The sequence below is a fragment of the Mustelus asterias genome, chromosome 23 (genome assembly GCF_964213995.1).
Source record: "Mustelus asterias chromosome 23, sMusAst1.hap1.1, whole genome shotgun sequence".
Classification (NCBI taxonomy): Eukaryota; Metazoa; Chordata; class Chondrichthyes; order Carcharhiniformes; family Triakidae; genus Mustelus; species Mustelus asterias.
Genome location: NC_135823.1, coordinates 44,983,503 through 45,007,918, shown reverse-complemented (window position 1 = coordinate 45,007,918; position 24,416 = coordinate 44,983,503). Strand labels below are relative to the sequence as shown.

The window sequence follows — 24,416 nt, the reverse complement described above, 5'->3', positions numbered from 1 at the left end:
CATTTAGAGACGTAAGGACTGATTAGGGACCAAAAGGGAAAAAGCTGGAAAATCTCAGCAGGTCTGGCAGCATCTGTAAGGAGAGAAAAGAGCTGACGTTTTGAGTCCAGATGACCCTTTGTCAAAGCTAAAAGGCACAGAAAGTGGGAGATATTTATACTGTAGGGTAAAGGAATGAAAGGTGAGTCGTAGCCACAGAAACCAGGGAAAAGGCTGCTCATGGCAGTCCACAGAGAGAATAAAGAGTGTGAATGGCCAAACGACAGAGAAGCTGAAATCAGAGGGTAAGCTGTGGCAGATGAAGATGTGGGGGGAGGGGATAGATTAAGTGGAAGAGAGGTAAAATTTAGAAAAAAGGGAAAAGAAGAAGCAAAGGGGGAGAAAAGGTAAGGAAAATAGGGGAAAAGAGTGGGGGGAGGGTAAGGAAAATGAAGAAAGACAATAAAGAAATAAAAGGTAGAAAACAGTAAAAAATTAAATAAAATGAAAACAAAGGGGTCGAGGTGGGGTAGAGCAAATCATCTGAAGTTGTTGAATTCGATGTTGAGACTGGAAGGCTGTAAAGTGCCTAGTCGGAAGATGAGATGCTGTTCTTCCAGTTTGAGCTTCACTGGAACATTACAGCAAGCCAAGGACAGACATGCGGGCATGGGAGCAGGATCGTGTGTTAAAATGGCAGTCGGAAGGTCAGGGTCCTGATTGCGCACAGACTAAAGGTGCTCAGCAAAGCGATCACCCAGTCTACGCTTGGTCTCTCCGATATAGAGGAGACCACATTGGGAGCAGCGAATGCAATAGACCAGATTGAAAGAGGTGGAAGTGAAACACTGCTTAACCTGGAATGAGTGTTTTGGACCTTGGATGGTGAGCAAGGAAGAGGTAAAGGGGCAGGTGTTACACCGTCTGCGATTGCATGGGAAGGTGCCATGAGTGATGTGAGAGGTGTTGGATATATGGGGTAAATGCCATTTGGCCATTCACACTCTTTATTCTCTCTATGGACTGCCATTAGCAGCCTTTTCCCCTGGTTTCTGTGGCTATGACTCATCTTTCATTCCATCACCCTGCAGTATAGACATCGGTTTATGCCACCAATCTTGGTGTCATCTGCAAATCATGCCTCCTAAATTCTTATCCAAATCATTAATATAAATGACAAATAACAATGGAACCAGTACCGTTCCCTGAGGCACACCGCTGGTCACAGGCCTCCAGTTTGAAAAACAACCTTCTACTTCTACCCTCTGTCTTCTGTCATCAAGCCAATTTTTTATCCAATTAGCTACCTCACCCTGGATTCCGTGAGATTTAACCTTATGCAACAACGGTACCCTGTCAAAGGCCTTGCTAAAGTCCATGTAGACAACATCGACTGCACTGCCCTCATCTACCTCTCGGTTACCCCTTCAAAAAACTCAATCAAATTCATGAGATATGATTTTCTACTCACAAAACATTGCTGACTGTCCCTAATCAGTCGATAAAAGCAAATTACTGCGGATGCTGGAATCTAAAACCAAAACGAGATTGATGGCATAGTGGACAATGAAGAAGATTATCTAGGATTGCAACGAGATCTTGATCAATTGGGCCAGTGGGCTGATGAATGGCAGATGGAGTTTAATTTAGATAAATGCGAGGTGATGCATTTTGGTAGATCAAATTAGGGCAGGACTTACTCAGTTAATGGTAGGATGCTGGGGAGAGTTATAGAACCAAGAGATCTAGCGGTGCAGGTTCATAGCTCCTTGAAATTGGAGTCATGGGTGGACAGGGGGTGAAGAAGACATTTGGCATGCTTCACTTCATTGGTCAGAACATTGAATACATGAGTTGGGACGTCTTGTTTGAAGTTGTATAAGACATTGGTAAACCCACACTTGGAATGCTCTGTACCGTTTTGGTCACCCTATTATAGAAAGGATATTATTAAACTAGAAAGAGTGCAGAAAAGATTTACTAGGATGCTACCAAGACTTGATGGTTTGAGTTATAAAGAGAGGCTGGATAGACTGGGACTTTTTTCTCTGGAGCGTAGGGGGCTTAGGGGTGATCTTATCGCGGTCTGTAAAATAATGAGAGGCATAGATAAGGCAACATTTTTTCCCAAAGGTAGGGGAGTCTAAAACTAGAGGGCAAAGGTTTAAGGTGAGAGGGGAGAGAAAGGAAAGGGTCCAGAGGGGCAATTTTTTCACACAGAGGGTGGTGAGTGTCTGGAACAAGCTGCCAGAGGCAGTAGCAGAGGCGGGTACAATCTTGTGTTTAAAAAAGCACTTAGACAGTTACAGGGGTAAAATTGGTATTGAGGGAGATAGGACAAACACGGGCAACTTAATGGTAAAAGTTGGATGGCATAGACAAGTTGGGCTGAAGGGCCTGTTTCCATGCTGTAAACCTCTATGACTCTGACTCTAACAAGTGTATTACACAAGTTCAACATCGCCTCCTTTTTCTTGTACTCTATGTCCCTATAAATAAATCCTAGGATACTACATGCTCTACTAATTGTGCTCTCAACCTGTCCTATCACCTTCCATGACTTATGCACATATACACATAGGTTACTCTGCTCCTGCACCGCCTTTAGAGTTTGACATTTTATATTGTCTCTCTATGTTCTTCCAAAATTAATCACCTCACATTTCTCCGCATTGAGCTTCAGCTGCCATCTGTTCATTCATTTCACCAACTTGTCTATGTCCTTTTGAAGGACATTATCATTCTCAGTTCACAATGCTACTGAGTTTTGTATCATCTGCAAATTTTGAAATTGTACCCTGTACATCAAGATCTAGGCCAGGGTCCCAACACTGAATTCCTGGGGAACTCCCCTACAAACCTTCCTCTTGCCCAAAAAACATCCATTAACCAGGGCCCAAGAGAGATGGGTGGTGCTAACCACCAGAGCCTGTGTCTTTGAGGGGCCTAGGCTTGGGCTTTATTGCTCCTCTCTCAATTGGCCCAGGTGCCAGCACAATGTGCTGGCGAACAGTGGGCACTGTGCCCCAGGATAATGTTCTGTAGTACAAGCAGTTATTCAAGTGAGAGCTCAAGTCTATATGGCCATTTGTTTTGACAACCAGGGTGCGTTCAGGGTGACGTAGTTCACCCTTGGTCACCCTCTTGCCCTCCTGCGCAGGTACCAGCCCACTAAAGGAGTACAGGAGTCAAGTTGGCAGAGTGGGATAGGGAAGCAAGGAGAAGCAGCAGTTGCAGCAACAGTGAGTGAGGCCCGGGCAGATGGAGGCTTAGACAGTCTGGGGGAAGCGGGTCTTGCTACCTTCACAGCCATCCTGAACTCAAAGAGCAAAGAAAATTACAGCACAGGAACAGGCCCTTCGGCCCTCCAAGCCTGCACTGACCATGCTGCCCGACTTAACTAAAACCCTCTACCCTTCCAGGGACCATATCCCTCTATTCCCATCCTCTTCATGTACTTGTCAAGATGCCCCTTAAAAATCACTCCCGTATCCGCTTCCACTACCTCCCCCGACAACGAGTTCCAGGCACCCACCACTCTCTGTGTAAAAAATATGCCTCGTACATCTCCTTTAAACCTTGCCCCTCACACCTTAAACCTGTGCCCCCTAGTAATTGACTCTTCCACCCTGGGAAAAAGCTGACTCCAACCTCTCATAGCTAATGCCCTCTATACCAGGCAACATCCTCTCCAAAGCCTCCACATCCTTCTGGTAGTGTAGCGACCAGAATTGAACACTATATTCCAAGTGCGGCCTGACTAAGGTTCTATAAAGCTCCAACATGACTTGCCAATTTTTAAACTTGCCGATGAAGGCAAGCATGCCGTATGCCTTCTTGACTACCTTCTCCACCTGCATTGCCACTTTCAATGATCTGTGTATCTGTACACCCAGATCCCTTTGCCTACCAATACTCTTAAGGGTTCTGCCATTTACTGTATATTTCCTACCTGTATTAGACCTTCCAAAATGCATTACCTCACATTTGTCCGGATTAAACTCCATCTGCCATCTCTCCACCCAAGTCTCCAACTGATCTATATCCTGCTGTATCCTCTGATGGTCCTCATCACTATCCGCAAATCCACCAACCTTTGTGTCGTCCGCAAACTTACTAATCAATCCAGTTACATTTTCCTCCAAATTATTTATATATATTACAAACAGCAAAGGTCCCAGCACTGATCCCTGAGGAACACCACTTGTCACAGCTCTCCATTCGGAAACGCACCCTTCCACTGCTACCCTCTGTCTTCTTTGGCCGAGCCAGTTTTGTATCCACCTTGCCAGCTCACCTCTGATCCCATGCGACTTCACTTTCTGCACCAGTCTGCCATGAGGGACCTTGTCAAAGGCCTTACTGAAGTCCATGTAGACAACACCCACTACCCTCATCAATCATCTTCGTCACTTCCTCGAAAAACCCGATCAAGTTCGTGAGAAACTGAGTTCCTCCTCAGTGAGAAAATTTCCAAGACCATAGCAGGACATAGACTGCGTGGATTTGATCATTCTCAAATAGAAGGGATATCACAATAATAGAAAAAGGGCATTGCAGGTTCACCAAGTTATTATGAGGGACGGGAAGGTTGAATTAGGAAGAGGAACTTGAGAAGTTTTGACTTTTTCACTAAAGCTGCAAAGAGTGTGTTTAAAACCCAGAACCCCTATTGGAGATCATAGAAATCATAGAAACCCTACAGTGCAGAAGGAGGCCATTCGGCCCATCGAGTCTGCACCGACCACAATCCCACCCAGGCCCTACCCCCACATATTTTACCCACTAATCCCTCTAACCTACACATCCCAGGACACTAAGGGGCAATTTTTTAACCTGGCCAATCAACCTAACCCGCACATCTTTGGACTGTGGGAGGAAACCGGAGCACCCGGAGGAAACCCACGCAGACACGAGGAGAATGTGCAAACTCCACACAGACAGTGACCCGAGCTGGGAATCGAACCCGGGACCCTGGAGCTGTGAAGCAGCAGTGCTAACCACTGTGCTACCGTGCCGCAATTACAAAAAATAAAAGATGTAGGCAGGAATTCTCGGATCCCGCACACCCTGCTACCACTGCCAGCGAGAATGGAGAATTTGGCGTTCAGCTAAATCTCCATTCACAGCAGTGGGACCAGGGAACCTCATCCGTGTGCAAGATCAGAGAATTCCGGCTGCCGTTTTCACACATAGATTCAAAGTCACACACAACAGGTTTATTGAAAGAGATGTTTGCTTGACAGGACAAAAAAATGAAACTAAGACAGAAGCCTGTGAAACACCCCAATGACCCCATGATCAAGTCATGAGTATTTTGATGAGTGGAAAAATATAATTTCTTTTGTTGCAGTGTTTTATTTGTTAATAACGGTATTAATGTTCAAATCAACTTCAAAACATTGTTCGTGCTGCACACAGTCTCATATCCATCAGTCAGGTACCCCTGGCTCACACATTCATTCTGAACAATTCCCATCTCAATCCCACCATCTGTCCAAGTGCCTCACAAAACATTGAATGGATTATTCTCATAGAATGGAAATGTAGAAGCTAAAACATGGAAAAGAATAACTTTAATCACATTACATTCTCAAATATTGGAATAATATTGGCAGGGGGCGGGGACACCACTGGAGGATATGCATCATGTAGCAGATCTTAAATTAGTCTCTTAATTTTACCTTGAACCTCAGATCAATAAACCAGTGACCATGTAACACAGAGAATAATTTATATGGTAATAATTAATCCTTTCTGCGATTAAAAATATCTCATCTGGCCCAAAGCACCAATCAGTGATTGCATTCATTTAAGAGCCCCTGGGCCACATACACTCATTAACCAAGAACACACACTGTCGTAACTCAGCCAAATGCTAGTTTCCTCTCACCAAACACCCTTTATTGGGCACCAGAGGGAAGGGTCGCACACTTGGCTCACAGCTAGACAGTCTTCACCTCGGGACCTACAACCCCAGTCTGGGTTAAGCTGCAGGTTTAAAATCACCGCTGACTGCTTCTCATTGGGAGAACCTCCACTCGCTCAATAAGGAAACTTGTACTCCAAGAAGCCCACAGGGAGATCTCTCGATGATTCCCCCTGCCTTTCATGGCCATCAGAACACATACTTCTCATTCTAAAATATAGGCCGGAATTCTACCACCCCGCCCGCCACGGGAATCAGAGCGGGCGAGGGGCGGACAATGCCATCTGCTGCCAATGTCAATGCCAATGCCAATCTATATCAATGTCTGCTGCCATCAGACTTTTGAATTGAACTACCTTATATTAAGTTGATCTTTCTCTACACCCGAGCTATGATTGTAACGCTACATTCTGCACACACACCTTTCCCTCCCTATGTACAGTACGCTTTGTCTGTATAGCCAGCAAGAAACAATACTTTTCACTCTATACTAATAGATGTGACAATAATAAATCAAATCAAAATCAAATGGAAAGGCCCGTTGACCTTGGGCAGGAATTTCCGGTCTCGGGTCGAGCTGTAAAATCTCATCTATAAGGTGTTTGTGTTATGAAGTTGATTGTTATTTGAATGTGGTTTATCTTCCACTTCCCTTTACCTGGTATGCTTTTTATTGACCTGACATTGAAACTGATTTAAGGACTATTGCGCCAAAGAGAGTCCCATTTAAAATTAAATGTGAACAATATTGTTTCTTGAAAATATGACAATTCATCCACCTGGCCAGTGTACAGATTGATGAGTATTAATTCTGCCTCATTTCTTGCCTGGCATTCAGCAGCCAGTTTCTATAATATATTGTCAACCATGACTTATTGTTTAGCAATACCTTTGCTTCGATTTAAAATTTAAAGTCAAACTATTTTCCAGTTTTTCTGCAAAGGAAAGCTGGCTGGTCAGCTGAAACACTTTTGAAGTTCAGGGACAACATACTGACATCCGGGGAACTTTGGGTCAAATTGTTGGGGGGTGGGAGGGGCGGGGGGGGGGGGCAGCAACTCTACAAGCAGTCACCTGGCAGTGAATTTCCCTGAATTAGCCAATGGGGCATCTTTTCCGTCCAAGTAAGGATGGTGGGTGGGCTCTCAAAGCTGGAGGGCAAATAGGAGACCCTCGAGGGTGGGGAGAGACTGCAGTCTGCCATTGCAGGTAAGGGGGAGAGAGAGGGGTCCTCCATCCTGAGGCACCCTCACAGCATCTTTAAAATTGTCCGCTAGGAGGCGTGCAGCCATAGCTGTCACCAGGTAGGCAGGAAGAGCCTCGATGCCTGACTGGAATACATGCCACCTGGTCTGCCATCAGGAGGTCACCTCCAGGCAGCTGGCCTGTCTCAATACTTGCGAGGGGGTGGGGGGGGAGGGGGAGGTGTGGCTGCTACTCAGGGCAACTGGAAGATGCCAGTCATCCTCTGTAATTGACTGTAATTGGCCTATAACTTACCTGAATTTGTTGCCTGCCCCTTGCAAGCAGGTAGCTCTTTTATCCTTGCTCCCGCTGTTGGGGGAAGACCCCCAGAGGAGGACGATATCACCAACTGGTGGCACAAAATGTTGTCCTTGTCTGCCTCTCTTCTCATCCTTATTTGGGGACGTAATTTCAGCCCCAGTTGTGTTGTGGCTGACCAATAAATGGTCATTGGATGAGATAGATTGCAAAGATAGAAAACTAAGCTTGATCAAAATGAAATTGAGAACTGACATTGGAGCTGAGGGGCTGACAAAGATGCGTGCGTTCACATCTCAAAATAGTGGATTGCTACCACAAAGATTTTCCATTCTCAGATGCCAAACGTAAGTTCAGCTCATGATTTTGAACAGTTTTGCTTTTGTGGCTCGCAAACTCCTATGGACCACCTTCTTTTACTGTTCGCCATCCTCCAGGTATACATGCTATTGTTTTGATATTGAAAGAACAACTGTGCTATCTAGTGTTGAATTAACTTTGTTTTCTAAGGACAATTTTACGTGTGTTTCCAGCCTGGAGCTGTAGATATCATGGATTCTGCCCCAAAAAGAAATAACATCCACACAACAAAGGTCAAATTGGTAAGTATTTCATCTTCTTCAATATTCTTCTAAATTAACATTGTACGATGGTGTTTAAAGTTGCTCCAGTGTTTATCTAATTCCCTTTGTAAGTTACGATTGAATCCACTTCCAGATAGTGAATTCCAATCGTAACTTAATGTGTAAAAATATTTTCATCTCCCCTATTTCTTTTGTCAATCTGTGTATTCTTTCCTTTAGTTACTCATAGTTACTCTTTACTCTAACTGAATCCTTCGTAATTTGAATACCTCTATTCAATCTGCCTTTCACATTCTTTACTCCAGAGAGAACAATCCCAGTTAGTCTTTGCTTAGAACTGAAGTTCATTATCCGCGGTGACGCTCTAATAAATCTCCTCTTTACCCCCCATTAGTTCATTTAAAAAAAATAACCTCAGGGCTTCTCCAAACATGTAACTTGATAAACACTTGCAATTTCAAATGATGCCCTAATCCTAGACAGGACTGCCAAGAGTGCAGCAAAAATACTTCAAAATAGAACCTTCCCCACATTCCTCACACTCTCCTACATCTCCTCTGTTATGATATGAGGTATAGGAGGCCTATCTTAGACTGTTGTCAGTCACCACCACCTTGATAGGATGTGTTGAATTATTCCCTTGACTTGTACTCAATCTACCAACAGTAGGAGTGGCATGTATTACACACAGTTTCTCAGTAAACTTTTTTTGTATGCAGTCTTATCTTCAAATAAAGAAATCACATTATTGGTTCCCCAATCCTTATTGTGTGATTGGGACATTTATATGGATTATTACCCACCTGACTGGAGAACAAGCATCATGATTCATATCTTAAATTAATCTCTTCATTTGTACCTCAAACCATAGATCAATAAAACATTGTCTATGTACCATAGGGAATAACGTATGTGGTAATAATTAATCCCTTCATGTGACAAAAATCCTCATCTGGCCCCTAGCTCAAATCAGCGATATCATTCATTTAAGAGGCATTAAACCAACAAAACACACTTGTTTTGGAACGTCACATGGTGGCAGCATAGTTTTCGAAGATTTGACTGAGAACTATACAAGCCTCAACCCTTCACATGTTGCAGGAGAAAAGAACTAGGGTGACAATGAAACAGCTATAAAGCCTCACTGTGTTTCAGTGATTCTTTATGAATCCTACACTCTGTACCTTCGTTCTGGGATATTGTCACAGCTCACAGCCAACAGGCTCCAGGTCCTGGTATGATTATTCAGTTTTGGGAGAGCTGGATCAGTGTAGGTCTACCTGCTGTAAATTTGAAGCAGGGACATAAATTAAGACCGGAATTCTCTGACCATTCATGCCAGCGGGATTCTCTGATCCCGGTGCAGTGAACAGAGATTTGGTTGTGCGCCAAATTCTCCATCCTCGCTTATAGCGGTGCCGGGGCATGAATGGCTGGAGAATTCTGGCCTAAGTAGTTGACTCTGAAATGTTTAACTTTAAGCAGAATGAACAGACAGTAAAAGACTGGGCTAGGATAACAAATCCATCTGTTAACAGCTCCCAACAGCCAAAGGCACCTTGTTAAAAAAAGCCTTTTTCGCTGTTTAATTGTACTTCTGAAGCCTGAAGTTTATTATCCTGCTTAAATCACTGCTTTCTGAGCACAACTTAAAGTTTAAACAGTTTAAAGTTTTAAAGTTTATTTATTAGTGTCACACGTAGGCTTACATCAACACTGCAATGAATTTACTGTGAAAATCCCTTAGAGCTTAGAGTTAACCAAGGAAAAAAAAATCAAAGAACTCAGCAGCACCCCCCCTGCAGTCAAGCAGTTACTTATGACCAGCTAAGACAGTGGCCACTTAGAGTACTGTAAATCAGAGCTAAATTAACTTTAGAAGAACTATCAAAAGTTCCCGATAGCATTAAAAATCCTATGAAAAGCTAAAAGAAATTACCACAGAGTTTCCAACACTTAATTGGAAGGCAGCAGGTCTCCTATCAGAGTGTGGTCAATGTAGCCTCATGCATTCACCCAGAATTTGCCCAGCTTTGGACAATATATGCAAGGCATGTGGCAGCAGAGGAAACTGGAAGCGCCAATGCAGAAATCAACAGTTGGAACAAGTGGTTCAACATCTTGCGATGCCGCACCCAAAAGCCAGGCAGACAGAGTTCCAAATGGCCAAGCGCGCATAAGAGACAGCATCAGGACAAGATTCATATAATGTCTAACCAAGCTATACAGTCAGATGAAGAAGATAACCAATGCATCAACACACAAAGTGAGCCGATTGGCATTCAATACAGTAAACATCAGAAAATGTATTGGCACAGTGGCACCATCAGAAACATTTGCCACTGTCCAGATAATACGCCCGCAATGCAGGCCTAGCACAACCTGTATGCAAAACTGGATACTGGTGCAAGCATCCTTCCACTTTTCACTCTGAAATATACTTAACCATACAAATGGCAAGGGATTGCTCAACTAACCAATGCTGAACTCATTGTATGATATGGCTCAGAGATTCCATGATGTGGAGATGCCGGCGTTGGACTGGGGTAAACACAATAAGAGTTTTAACAACACCAGGTTAAAGTCCAACAGGTTTATTTGGTAGCAAATGCCATTAGCTCAGAGATTCCATCCCTGGGAATGATTGCAGTTACGTCACTGCACAAATTCACCCTGCTCACCCCAGATATTTACATTGTGGACACCATGGGTCCAGTAATCTCAGGCCTAAGGACCATCCATGGTATCATCAAGACATCGATGAGGCCCACTAACTACAAGAAGGACGATTGGAAACCCTGTGCTTATACGGGGAGAAGATAATCCACTCTGCAACGCAGATCATGAGCCAACACGCCTTGTGCCACAAAATGTGAACTGAATATGCATACCCATTCTGAATGTGCACACTTCATCATACTGCAGAACCAGTGCAGAATTACTATTCAGCGGTCAACACTCCCCAGTCATCACTCATCGGTACTCTCAGGAGTACAAGATACATTACTCGAAAAACAGGGTGAGGTGAGAGATACCCATGACTAGCATGCAGGTAACAAATTACTCAACTTGAACATCAGACAGAAAGTTTGAGTATAACACCCAACACATAGAATCCATCAGAAATCATCAATATCTACAGGGATAAGATTGGATCACATACGAACATCAAATGGCATGACAGTGTAATGAGACAGATGCCAACTCGAAGCAAATACCACAGCCAAAAACACTGAGCATTCCTGTGCACAAAGAATACAATCAGAAATATACCACAAACAAAGCACCCCTAACAAGCATTCTGAAAATGTACAGCGGCCTCCAGCAAATATCACCATGAGGAAATCTGGACAGATAAGCAATCCACCACATTTCAGAGACGTGTAAATTTACTGCATTGTTTATTTATTTATCTACCTGTTTATTCACACACAAATTGGGTGGAATTCACCGTTTTTGAGAGGCTGTTGCCATTGGCCACTTCAGATTCTGCACTTAGAATCATAGAACCAGTACAGGCAGAAGGAGGCCGTTCGGCCCATCAAGCCCACACTGACTCTCCGACAAAGTATTTTACTCAGGCCCACACCCTGCCCTATCACTGTAAACCCACGCATTTACCCGCTAATCCCCCTAACCTGCACATCTTGGAACACTAAGGGGCCATTTAGCATGGCCAATCAACCTAACCTGCTCATCTTTGGACTGTGGGAGGAAACAGGAACACCCGGAGGAAACCCACGCAGACATGGGGAAAACATACAGACTCCACGCAGACAGTCACCCAAGGTCGGAATTGAACCTGGCACTGTGAGGCAGCAGCGCTAACCCCCATGCTACTGTGCCGTCCACTTAGAACCTCATTAGTTATGCACAGGCGAGCTCACCTGCAAAACCTCTGCCTTCCATTGCTCATCATCTTTGTCCACCTCCTTGCTCCTCTGCCCTCTCCCATCCTTTTCACAGCCCTCCTTCCACATTATCTTCCCTTGTCTTTGTCAGGCCACCCACACCATCCCCCTCCACTCACACTCCACCGCCAGTTGAAATGGGGACCTTTGATGTGATAGCTGCATGAATCTCAAAGCACAGTGACAGAAACTGGTGTGTGGCACAGGGGGGAAGGAGGCCCCTGTACTCCCCAACCCCAGGCACGAGACAGACACATGAGGGTCCATGGGTCCAGCAGCACAGTGCTGTCCATGGAGACCAGCTTGACATGGAGATTAGAGGGCAGGAAGCAGTCTGCCTCGGCATTAGGGACAGTGCAACTCTATGGCAGAAAGCGTCTTACAAACTGAGGTCCGTTTTGTGCAAACCACTCTTGATTAATCGGCTAATTTCACAAGATTGGAAGGCCTGATAGGATGCTAGTGGGCAGCTGTTTTAATGAACATTCATGAGGGGCAAATGGCATTCACACCACCAGCCAGTGGGGAGACCAACTCATCAGCAACATGCCCTTGGGAGAATTGCAATGCGATTTTACGTTGGCAGGTTTCTGACTTATTGGCTCCCTCTTGTTCCTATGCTTCCGCCTGCCACAAAACCCACACACAGGGGGAATGAGAGAATTCTGCCCAATTTCTTTTTTGCTGTGGCATCATGTCAAAAGTTTGATTCTTAAAAAGGTGAACATTTAGTTAGAAAAATGGGGACATTGTGATAAGAGGTACATGTATCTCTAAGGAGGCGAATCTTAAACTTGCACTGGAGCGGGTCCAGCGGAGATTCACACGGATGATCCCAGGAATGGTAGGCCTGACATACGATGAACGTCTGAGGATCGTGGGATTATATTCATTGGAGTTTAGGAGGTTGAGGGGAGATCTGATAGAAACTTACAAGATAATGAACGGCTTAGATAGGATGGACGTAGGGAAGTTGTTTCCATTAACAGGGGAGACTAGGACGCGGGGGCACAGCCTTAGAATAAAAGGGAGTCACTTTAGAACAGAGATGAGGAGAAATTTCTTCAGCCAGAGAGTGGTGGGTCTGTGGAATTCATTGCCACAGAGGGCTGTGGAGGCCGAGACGTTGAGCGTCTTCAAGACAGAAATTGATAAATTCTTGATTTCTCGAGGAATTAAGGGCTATGGGGAGAGAGCGGGTAAATGGAGTTGAAATCAACCATGATTGAATGGTGGAGTGGACTCGATGGGCCGAATGGCCTTACTTCCGCTCCTATGTCTTATGGTCTTATGGTCTTGTCAATCACCACCACCTCAGCAGGATGTGATGTATTAACCTCATGAATTGTATGTACTCCATCTACAAGCAGCAGGAGCAGGTCTCAGATGTAATACACATCTCCCAGTTAATGTTCTTTCTATATAGTCTTATCTTCAAATAAAGAACCTATATTATTATTTCACCAATCCTTGTCTTGTGATTGGTATGTTTATGTTGAAGAGAAGGACATAACATGATCCCAATGAGTGCTCCTTAAGCCCATGACTTCCCAAGTCTCCTTCTTAAATCCAATATACCTACTGCCTTCCAGCCCAAACTTTCACTCAATCCTCTGCACTTTTAACCTCCTCTGTATTCACCCATGCCCTATCAATGGCATGTATACTGGAATTTTTGCACATGTTCTTCCAATTCTCCACCCTATCTTAGGTAAAAACTATAGTGAAGAGGGGTAAGCACCTATTTGAGCACCATCCCAAGTGTTAACACTGATCCATCACCTCAGGAGATTAGAAGAACCCTTTGGAAGCCCTAACCCACGATCTTCAAGGTGCAGAATGCAGATACCTCCTTGGATTGGAAAAATGTCTTACTTAATAATATAATTGAACTCTTTCCTCAGCAATCGGACATCAAATCTGACATGCTAGTGGGCAGCTGTTTTAATGAGCATTCATGAGGGGCAAATGGCATTCACACCACCAGCCAGTGGTAGCACTAGGATGAGAGGCCTTTAGTGTATTCAGTCACACAGCCAGAATTTTACCGCCCCGCCCACCACGGGAATCAGAGCAGATGCGGGGCAGACAATGGAAAGGTCCATTGACCTCGGGCAGGATTTTACGGTTTCGGGACGAGCAAGGCTTGGAAATCCCGCCTACCAAGTCCTCGAATCATGTGACCTCATGAGAGAAGCATAAAAATATGCTTCACCCCCTCACTGCTAAACCATTTATATTTTATCAGTGAGCAACACTAAAGGAGATCACATGTAATTAAAAGACTTCTCCTGCTGGTATCTCTTTGCTGTGCCCAGAGTGCATGAAACAGCATGTTCATTATCTCAAATTTAATATTCACTTAAAAGTGGGCAACTTAACATCACGTAGATACTCCTTTTATTATCCCTCAAAAATAAAATCTCATAAGTTTATTTATTAGTCACAAGTAAGGTTACATTAACACTGCAATGAAGTCACTGTGAAATTCCCCTTGTCGCCACAGTCCGGCGCCTGTTCGGGTCAATGCACCTAACCAGCACGTCTTTCAGAATGTGGGAGGAAACCCACGCAGACACGGGGAGAACATGCACACTTCACACAGACAGTGACCCAGGACTCGAACCCGGGTCCCTGGCGCTGTGAGGCAGCAGTGCTAACCACTGTGCCACCGTGCCATCCACATTCATTCTTACAGCCAGGAGGCAGTAGTAAAAGAAATGTTCAAATCTTATCAGCGGCAATGTTGCTTGGGTCATCCGCCCACCCCTATATACCTCTTAAAAATCCAACATTAAAAAAAAGAAACCAATCGTTTTTTAAAATAAATCTTAAAATTTAATTGTCCAGATTTAGCTGTCAAAATAATGGTTCAGCTAATGGCGCTCACTGTCCAGAAACTTCAGGTGAGAGACAGATGCAGAGTTAAACTCTGCACAGGCAGCATGGTGGCACAGTGGTTAGCACTGCTGCCTCACAGCGCCAGGGACCCAGGTTCGATTCCCGGCTTGGGTCACTGTCTGTGTGGAGTCTGCATGTTCTCTCCATGTCTGCGTGGGTTTCCTCCGGATGCTGCCATTTCCTCCCACAGTCCAAAGGTGTGCGGGTTAGGTGGATTGGTGATGCTAAATTGTCTCTTAGTGTCAGGGGGACTAGCTAGGGTAAATACATGGTGTTATGTGGATAGGGCCTGGGTGGGATTGTGGTCGGTGTAGACTCGATGGGCCGAGTGGCCTCCTTCTGCACTATAGGATTCTATGATTCTAAATATCCAAAGATTGCCTAGTCTTTTCAGTACAGTTCCTACCCAAGCCCTGCTCCACTGCGATTGAAAGACAAACAGGAGGAAGAAATAGAATTGAAGAGTAGAAAGAACGGGATAGTTACAAAGTGGGACAGTTTTAAAAACACTACATCCATGGGACATAAATTTGCATTTAATGTGCTTCTCCTCAAATGGACATTGTGCCAGCATTTCCGCTTTAATACAAAATGTGAGATAATTTTCTTTGGGAGAAAGATCTAGAGTGTGATCAATTGATTAAAAATAATAATATAAAAGCAAAATACTGCAGATGCTGGAATCTGAAACAGACACAGAAAATGCTGGAAAATCTCAGCAGGCCTGACAATCTCTGTGGAGAGAGAATAGAGCCAACGTTTTGAGTCTGGATGACCCTTCGTCAGCTCTCTGACGAAGGGTCATCTCGACTCGAAACGTTGGCTCTATTCTCTCTCCACAGATGCTGTCAGACCCGCTGAGATATTCCAGCATTTTCTGTTTTTGATTGAAAATAATTCCTACTTTTCCAGAGGATCTTGAACCTGTAACCGTGAACATTTCTTTAACAGGCCACCAACTTCACAAATTAGATCATCATCAAAACACTCTTATCCTTCTAAACCTCTTTTGTTTATATGTAAAGATTAATGGCCTATTACAACCAGTTTACCTCACATTTTTAAGTAAATCATCCACTGTTTTGCAATGTTACAGCAATGAAAATGAAATTGGAAGTATTTTCTTTATTTTCGTTACCTTCCATTTCCTACGCTTTGTGCTTCCTCCCTCACTTTGCTAACCATTAATAATGGTTTATTTTCCGCATTTGGGTAGAGCAGCAATGGTTTATTTTTGATTCATGATCCAGCCACATCCGTCCCCCCGTCCCCCCCCCCCCCCCCCACCACCCCCCAAAGACAGAGCTGCTTGACAGTTATTGTGAAGTCCCACCAACAGATGGAGGGATGCAGACAAATGTGCTGAATCATAAAACAATCGCCATAAATCATCAAAAAACGTAAACTTGAACATCATAGTAGATAATGACAACTCAATTTGTCACACAAAAACTCCCAAGAATTGCCAAAGTAAATGGAAGAAACTCGGATACCACTTTTTCAGCTTGTCCCTCTCTTTAGAAATCTTTCTCACTTGTCCTGCCTGCTGCATATGTATTTTCTCCTCTCTCTATCCCACCTACTTCATGGGGGGAGCTTCCCAGCTGGTCAGCAGACATTGCTGAGCAGTGCCCACTGTAGAAATCACCTGAGGTTTATTTCCATTGACATCAATCACAATGTAATTCAGACGGTTTCTATAACACACAGCCAATCTGCAACATTAGTTTTGCAGCACCGGTGTAAAATTTACTCTTTGGGCCCTATTTTACCATTTCGATTCTAAGTGCTGGGCGGACTTGAAACTGGGAGTATTTCAGATCCGGATTTTAGACACGTTCTCAGGTGCCCTCTGCCTGAAAAAATATCAGCGATTCCGAATTGCGCTGCACAAGCCTGTGGGCGGGGCTTAACGCGCCAGAAATCCTGCAGCTCCGATCGGCGCCTCCAACTGCGCATGCACAGAAAAAAAAAGATAGAATGCTGCTCCCCTGCCACATCCCTCCCGGGCTGGGATAATGCCTCCCCCTGGCCCCCACAGACATTGCCCCATCCCCACAACATTACTGACCCCTTATCCCCCTGCCACCCAAACCAATTGCGGGCCCCTCCCCCCTTCCCCCCCTCCACCGATCTCAGGCAGAGTGGCAGCGGATCCCCCCTTCCCCCTCACTGATCACAGGAAGAGTGGCAGCGAACCCTCCTTCCCCTGCACCAATCTCAGGCAGAGTGGCAATGGATCCCCCTTGCACCCCACTGATCTCAGGCAGAGTGGCAGCAGATCCTCCTTCCCTCCCCACTGATCTCAGGCGGAGTGGCAGCAGATCCTCCTTCCCTCCCCACTGATCTCAGGCGGAGTGGCAACGGACCACCTTCCACCCCTTCCCCTACCAACCTCAAGCAGAGAGCCATCGGACACTAAGCACTAAGCCTCACTAATTGGAGCGCCCAAATCGGACTTTTATAGAGCATGTCTGTTTCGTGCCGATTCTGGATGGGCGAATGCAGTGGTAAAGGGGGAGGTGCTGGTAAAGTTGGGTGTGCAGCACATTAAGTCAATTTAAATGCATGCATTTATCGCGGCCATTTTAGGGCCTTGGTAAAGGGGGAACTGCCGTGAGGCGGGCACGGATCGCGCTACTCGCCTCACTTCACTTTACCAAGTTTTCGCGCCCGAAAACGGGCGCAACTTGATGATAGAATCAGGCCCTTTGTCTTTGGACCTCAGAACTATCCTCCTGGCTGCTGAGTCTAGAATTCATCAATTACTACCTACTTCTCTTAGCTGATTTTATTACTGTGGCCGAAACTTTCCAGCCGTTCATGCCAGCGGGATCTTCTGGTCCTGCCAACGGCACACCCCCACTATGGGTTTCACGGTGGGGAGGGACACATTTAACGAGAAACCCCATTGACAACGGCGGGTGAGACGATCCCTCCGCCAGTCAATGGCGGACTGCCTCCCCCGCCCCGATACACAGCGGTAAATCTCCCCTGCTGCTTTCTGACTTTTGTCCTGCATTCCATCACTTGTGCTGGTCCATCACCCAGGACAGTGGAATTTGCATAAACTTCAACTGACAATGTAGCCCAGGTCTGGCTATTCTGTAATACATTCTAATATCTGGAATAAAACCACGGCCAAAGATCAATATAAAATTATTACATTTTTCTAACTGTTGAACATTGTGAATAGTTAAGCCAGAAATAACTGTTTTGAAGGGGGAAGAAAGAAGTGTTTCAGTTAACCTCTGTTTAATAATTTCTGATGTTTAATCGGTGAACTAATCTCACGAAAAGAATTAAAACAAGTTTAAAGACCGAATGGTTATAATTTATTGAAAATGAGAAACATTATCTTGAGGAGTTCTTGCTTTTTAAAATCTAGATTAATACTACCTACAATTATTAGTTAGGACTCAGAAAACTCAAATGTTTTTCTTATTTTAAAGTTTTTTAAACTTCTGATGGCTAAACAGTGAAATATTTTTGTTTGTGGCCTTTGTACTGCTGATAAAGTAACTTAAAGCAAACAGGTTTTAAACAGATCAAATTCTTCTGAACAATTTGGTTTTGATCAGTAAAACAAAACATCCAGCTTGAAACTTTACAATATGAATAAACATGATTAAAAATAATTTTTTGACTAGAAATAAAATATTGACGGCAGGTTCCATGTATTCAGTTAATGTTAACCAATGTCTGGGTTTCACTTTGAAAAAGTCTGCTGTTTTAAGTGTAACCAAAGTCTTTGCCAAATACGCCATATGTTCAGCTGTGCTGAAAGGAAGTCAAGCCTCTTCGCATTTCATTCTATTCAACCAGCAGTACATTCCTTCCGGCAGTACATCCTGTTTAGAACTGCTGTGAACAGCTTGGACTCAAGAGTTGTATTGCATAACTTCCCACAGAATATACATTATATTTGTCCCAATAATGGTGCATTGTTTAATTAAGCTAATGGTTACTGATTGTAATGATGAGATTTTTCAACATGATGTGCCCTGTGGATCCATGGTAAGTCATGGAGGCCAAACTTGTACAGGTGCAGGGTTTTTTCTTTGATAAAATGGCGCCAATCTCGGCAGAATCGAATCATTTCTTGGGTCAGCCCATTACACAACATCATTATCAATAGTCTGAGCTGGGAGTGGGAGCGGTAAACTACATAAAGGGTGGTGATCAATTCAAGGGAAGTACCTACCCAGCCAGTCAGAAATTCATACCGTCTTTGCAAAGCTCGAAGGGTCTCTTCAACCTATTGGCAAACCTTGCCCAAGATGAAGGGTGAGGGGGGCTAAGACGTTCCTGTCAAAATGAAGGAAAAGGAAATCCAATATGAGTCTTTAGGCCCCTGTCTATGGTTCTATGGTTTGATGACTGCCAAAATGGTGGAAATAGTTGAAATACATGAGGTAGTTGGAGGAGAGTTGCCCTGCATCCCATTTCATGGTGCAATCCTCTTGTACTCAAATTGTCGGAGACCTAGAAAGAGACCGACATAGGTTTGAGTCTGCAGTTGATCATTAATGCCATTGGTTGTGCCAACCCTAATGTTGCCAGTATGCTATCAACAGATAGTTTACATTTGATTCTTTGCTGACCCAATTCCATGAAGATAATTTTCCAAAGTCATTGCCATTGTCATTGCAACAAAGCTTGCAAATATTGTAGCATCATGACAAGTGTGGTTATTCAGGCCAGGCCTTCTTTCCTGTAGGGTCACTGAAAGCATGCCATAATGTAATTGGAATGCTTCTGATAAATGTTCAGCCAGTTGAGCATTCATGTATCTTAGTGATGCCATCAGTCCTGCTGTCCCAATTTCGTTTTGTAAATTGGAACAACTGCATTCACTATCTGCCAAAGTGTGATCTTCCCGCCCATCTCTGTCCACAAATGCAAGTGCGTAGACATTAGCAGATGGGCGCAGAGTGCAGTCATGCAGCATGACCTGCCTGGAATCACATCTCTCCATGATCCAAACCAACAAGATTGAATTCCCATTGGCAGACCCACTGGTGCCAGTAATCCTTTTCATCAAACAGACTCAAAGGCTTGTTGAGAAATGCTTACAGAAAGAAAAAGTAAAAAAAACACAGTGCCTTAAACTGTTGAGGGAATTTTCCTACTGGTATTTTCAAAGGATTACAATATGCAACATAACCCCTAGGAATAATGAATGCTTATCATAGATGCATAGGATTTTCATATGGCTTTAATCCAAGTGATTGCTGGAAATTGATGCAGGAAGTGTATTTATATAATTTCTACATCATTATAATATCAAACTATCATCAGAAATGTAAATCTTGCAGAAAAGGAGAACCGCGACATTCAGGATCTCCTCCGGTTTATTCCATGTTGTTAATTCCTGTTCCCTGGTTTATAGAACATATTAAATTTGCCTACAGTATTTTGTATAACTGGAGAAAATTATTACGTTATTTTATTTTTATCTCTTCTAATGATCAAACCAATAATTAGATAAGCATTCATACAAGTTCAAAACCCCTGACTGGAATAAACTATGATGTGGAGATGCCGGCGTTGGACTGGGGTAAACACAGTAAGAAGTTTCACAACACCAGATTAAAGTCCAACAGGTTTATTTGGTAGCACAAGCCACAAGCTTTCGGAGCGCTGCCCCTTCATCAGGTGAGTGGGAGTTCTGTTCACAAACAGGACATATAAAGACACAAACTCAATCTACAAAATAATGGTTGGAATGCGAGTCTTTACAGGTAATCAAGTCTTAAAGGTACAGACAATGAGAGTGGAGAGAGCGTTAAGCACAGGTTAAAGAGATGTGTATTGTCTCCAGCCAGGACAGTTAGTGAGATTTTGCAAGACGTGCCGGATCATCGACACGGATGCCATCATCTCATGTGAGAACACCATCCACCAGGTACACGGTACATACTCTTGCAACTTGGCCAACGTTGTCTACCTGATACGCTGCAGGAAAGGATGTCCCGAGGCATGGTACATTGGGGAGACCATGCAGACGTTACGACAACGGATGAATGAATCACCAGACAAGAGTGTTCTCTTCCTGTTGGGGAACACTTCAGCGGTCACGGGCATTCGGCCTCTGATCTTTGGGTAAGCATTCTCCAAGGCGGCCTTCACGACACACAACAACGCAGAATCACTGAGCAGAAACTGATAGCCAAGTTCCGCACACATGAGGACGGCCTCAACCGGGATCTTGGGTTCATGTCACACTATCTGTAACCCCCACGACTTGCCTAGGCTTGCAAAATCTCACTAACTGTCCTGGCTGGAAACAATACACATCTCTTTACCCTGTGCTTAACCCTCTCTCCACTCACATTGTCTGTACCTTTAAGACTTGATCACCTGTAAAGTCTTGCATTCCAACCATTATTTTGTAAATTGAGTTTGTGTCTTTATATGCCCTGTTTGTAAACAGAACTCCCACTCACCTGATGAAGGGGCCGTGCTCCGAAAGTTTGTGGCTTGTGCTACCAAATAAACCTGTTGGACTTTAACCTGGTGTTGTGAGACTTCTTACTGTGCTTACCCCAGTCCAACGCCGGCATCTCCACATCATGGAATAAACTTGCCAGTGTGATCAGTAAGAAAGTTTTAAGAATATGTGAAAATCTTGCTTGTAACTAACCTCTGATTTTCATTCTTTTGCATCTTTTCCTGTCCAAGTAAGTACAGATGCAGCGTTAAACACACTACTGTTAATGCATAGTGACTGCTAAATCTCTTAGGATTTCATAGTCCAGGTCAAGTATCCTTTATCCGCAACCCCCAGGGCCGATTGCATTTCAGATTTCGGATACCTTTATTTATCTATTAGTGTCACCAGTAGGCTTACATTAACACTGCAATGAAGTTACTGTGAAAATTCCCCAGTCGCCACAATCCGGCGCCTGTTTGGGTAACACTGAGGGAGAAATTAACATGGCCAATGCACTTGACCAGCACGTCGTTCGGACTGTGGGAGGAAACCCACGCAGACACAGGGAGAACTTGCAAACTCCGCATGGACAGTGACCCAAGCCAGGAATTGAACCTGAGTCCCTGGTGCTGTGAGGCAGAGGTGCCAACATCTGTGCCTCCATACCGCATATAGTCCTAGGCCTACTCACACTACAAGGCCAAAGCCTAAGCTAGCTATAGTCTAAAGCAAATAAAATGGCGAGAAAAGTAAGATATACCACTGAATAATAAATACAGGGTACCTGTAATAAGTTCCAACTCGTGGCGCCCATCTGTGATTGATGAGGTTCGCAAGGTAAACAGTGCTGATAAACTGGACTTCCCGTGCTAAAGGTCGGGTACAGGTCAGTGAGGGTTCATGTCAGCTCGGGTCGTAGACCACCCGCACAAAATTATGTCCACACAAAGTGTTCTTTGGGTGCGTTCGGTTTTTGGGTTTACAGATAAAGGATACTCGACCTAAAGCGGAAAAGCTGCTTTGTAATAGAAAAGTAGTCATAGAGGGACAGCTAGATTTATTACAGCATGATTTGTTGAAGGTATGCCTGCATTTGAAAGAAATTGACACAGTTGCACGTTACAAGAGATTCCACATTGGCTCCGGTTTGCAGTTTTTTTCCAAGGTCTATTAAAGTGTCGTTTTTGGAACCTGTCTGTAAATTATCAGCAAATTGTTGAATTCGTATCAGTAACTTTTATTGATAAATCATTGAACTTTGTAAATTAGCATGATTGTCACATAAAGATGTACCATCTGCATTCTAGGATGAGAAATCAAGTATAGAACAACTGTCGCTTCTCTTCTGATTGAATGAAATTAATAACTTTTTATAAATTCAGTGTAAAAATTTTACACGTGATGCTTCTAAATCTCCCTATCCCTCTCTTCTCAGCACTGAGGGAAAGCTCTCAAAGTTTCTTGATTCCTCTCTGCAGCAGAACACTAGTTACTGGGTTGAGTTGCCTTATTTCTCCTTCTTCTGGGAGAGTGGCCTGAATTTTCGCTCCCAGGTCAGGAGCGCAGAGTTGGGAAAATTCCCGAGGAAGTGCCAGACAGTCGGAATTTTGTCCCGGCAGGGCAGATGTGCCCACAGCCCCAGAAACAGTTGGGAGGCAGCAGCACAGGGGTTGCTGGGTGCAGAGGTGGGCTGGGCAAAAGGCTGGCTGTGGAAATCCAGGACTTTTTCCCAGCTGCAAAAAAAAACAATTAAACAAAAACAACCCTTATCCCCTCATACACTCCCCATGCCTCATTCATGCCAACTTATGCCCCTATACAAATCCTCCAAGGGTTGCATGAATCATATTTTGGACACTGGTGGAAACTGGATCTGACTGAAAGCAGTTGCATTTTAACATATGCAGCTGCCTCTGTGAACCATGGATACGCCAAGTTTAACCTGACCCCATCCCTCTACGGGCTCCCCTCCGCCAGTGAAAATGGTGGGTGCCGGCCAAAGGGGCAGGACTTCTTAAATCGTGTCCTTGCAAAGATTCAGGCCATTGTCTTGGTTTGGAATCTCCCCATGATAGAAACATCTAGAATTAATTTATATGAGGCTCATAGTTCCAAAAATGACACGAACTCACTGGCAAACCTGAATAGCCTACTAGATTTGTAATAAATGTGAAAGAGTTTGACTTGTGTCTGTGTTGGGAGAAGTAGACTATTTAAAAATCAGGGTGGCAAAGCCAAGACAAAGCAATTCCTTTTTCCATGTGCTTTGCCTGTGATGTACCCCTTGTTTACTATAGTGAGTGAAAAGTCGCAAGCTGCTGACCACAGAATCAGAAGGCACCAGGTTATTGGCGTAGAGCATGGGGATAGTTTGAGCTATTAGTTCCGTATACTTCGAGAGAACAGTTGCAAACTTAATTCCATCAAATCAACTAACAACATTGGTGCATGGGTGAACTTGTAGTTGATAGCAAATGAACTTTTTTTTACAGAAAGAATAGTACATTCTACAAAAGAGAGGTAAGAGAATAAAGACTTTTTTCAAAATGTCTGTATTGGGATATCTAGTGCAGACAGCAATGGTTCCAGTACAGTAATTTATTGCCATTGATTTAGCTAAGCAAGTGTTATTTGTGGTAAGTTCTTCCGCATTCACTGTTGGAGTACACCTAATGTAAAATGAAAAATGCTAACTTCCTGACTGCTCATCCATTAGAGTGATATGCATGACAAGGAGATGAGGGTCAGATCTTTTACCTCTTGGAGTTAAGGTATTGTATAGTACAGTCACTCGAAACATATGGCCGCCTCTTGATAGGTTTTTGTTTCACCAGTGTACTGACAAGAGTCCAGCAGGCAGAAGCATTACAGAGCAATCGGTAGGCCCCAGCATTAGGCTCATCACTAACGAGGAAAGGGAAGGAGGTGGATAGGTGGTGAGTACGCCACTGCCTCAGGTCCAGAATTAGAATTGGCCACCTGCACATGGGAACACTTGGCAGGTGTCCTCACAAAAACAGACGAAAACCCCAACAATCTCAAATTACAATACTCAAGAAAGTTGGTATAATCTAAGTAAATGTGGTTGAAAGGACAAAATTAGCAAATAGCCCTGGATGTCTCTTAAGATTAAGATTAAGGCTCCCGGGCAATCTTAAGATAGACTTTTCTCA

The 24,416-nt window shown here is 44.0% G+C and overlaps 1 protein-coding gene across 1 annotated transcript in view; it reads left to right on the top strand.

Annotated features, from left to right (window-relative positions):
• rgs11 (regulator of G protein signaling 11) overlaps positions 1 to 24,416 on the top strand; it is a 93,408-nt gene that overhangs the window by 29,140 nt on the left and 39,852 nt on the right. Inside the window, exons 3-4 of the mRNA XM_078240418.1 lie at positions 7,945 to 8,013; positions 23,740 to 23,763. Coding sequence (XP_078096544.1) covers positions 7,945 to 8,013; positions 23,740 to 23,763 — 93 coding nt within the window. The remainder of the gene's footprint in view (positions 1 to 7,944; positions 8,014 to 23,739; positions 23,764 to 24,416) is intronic.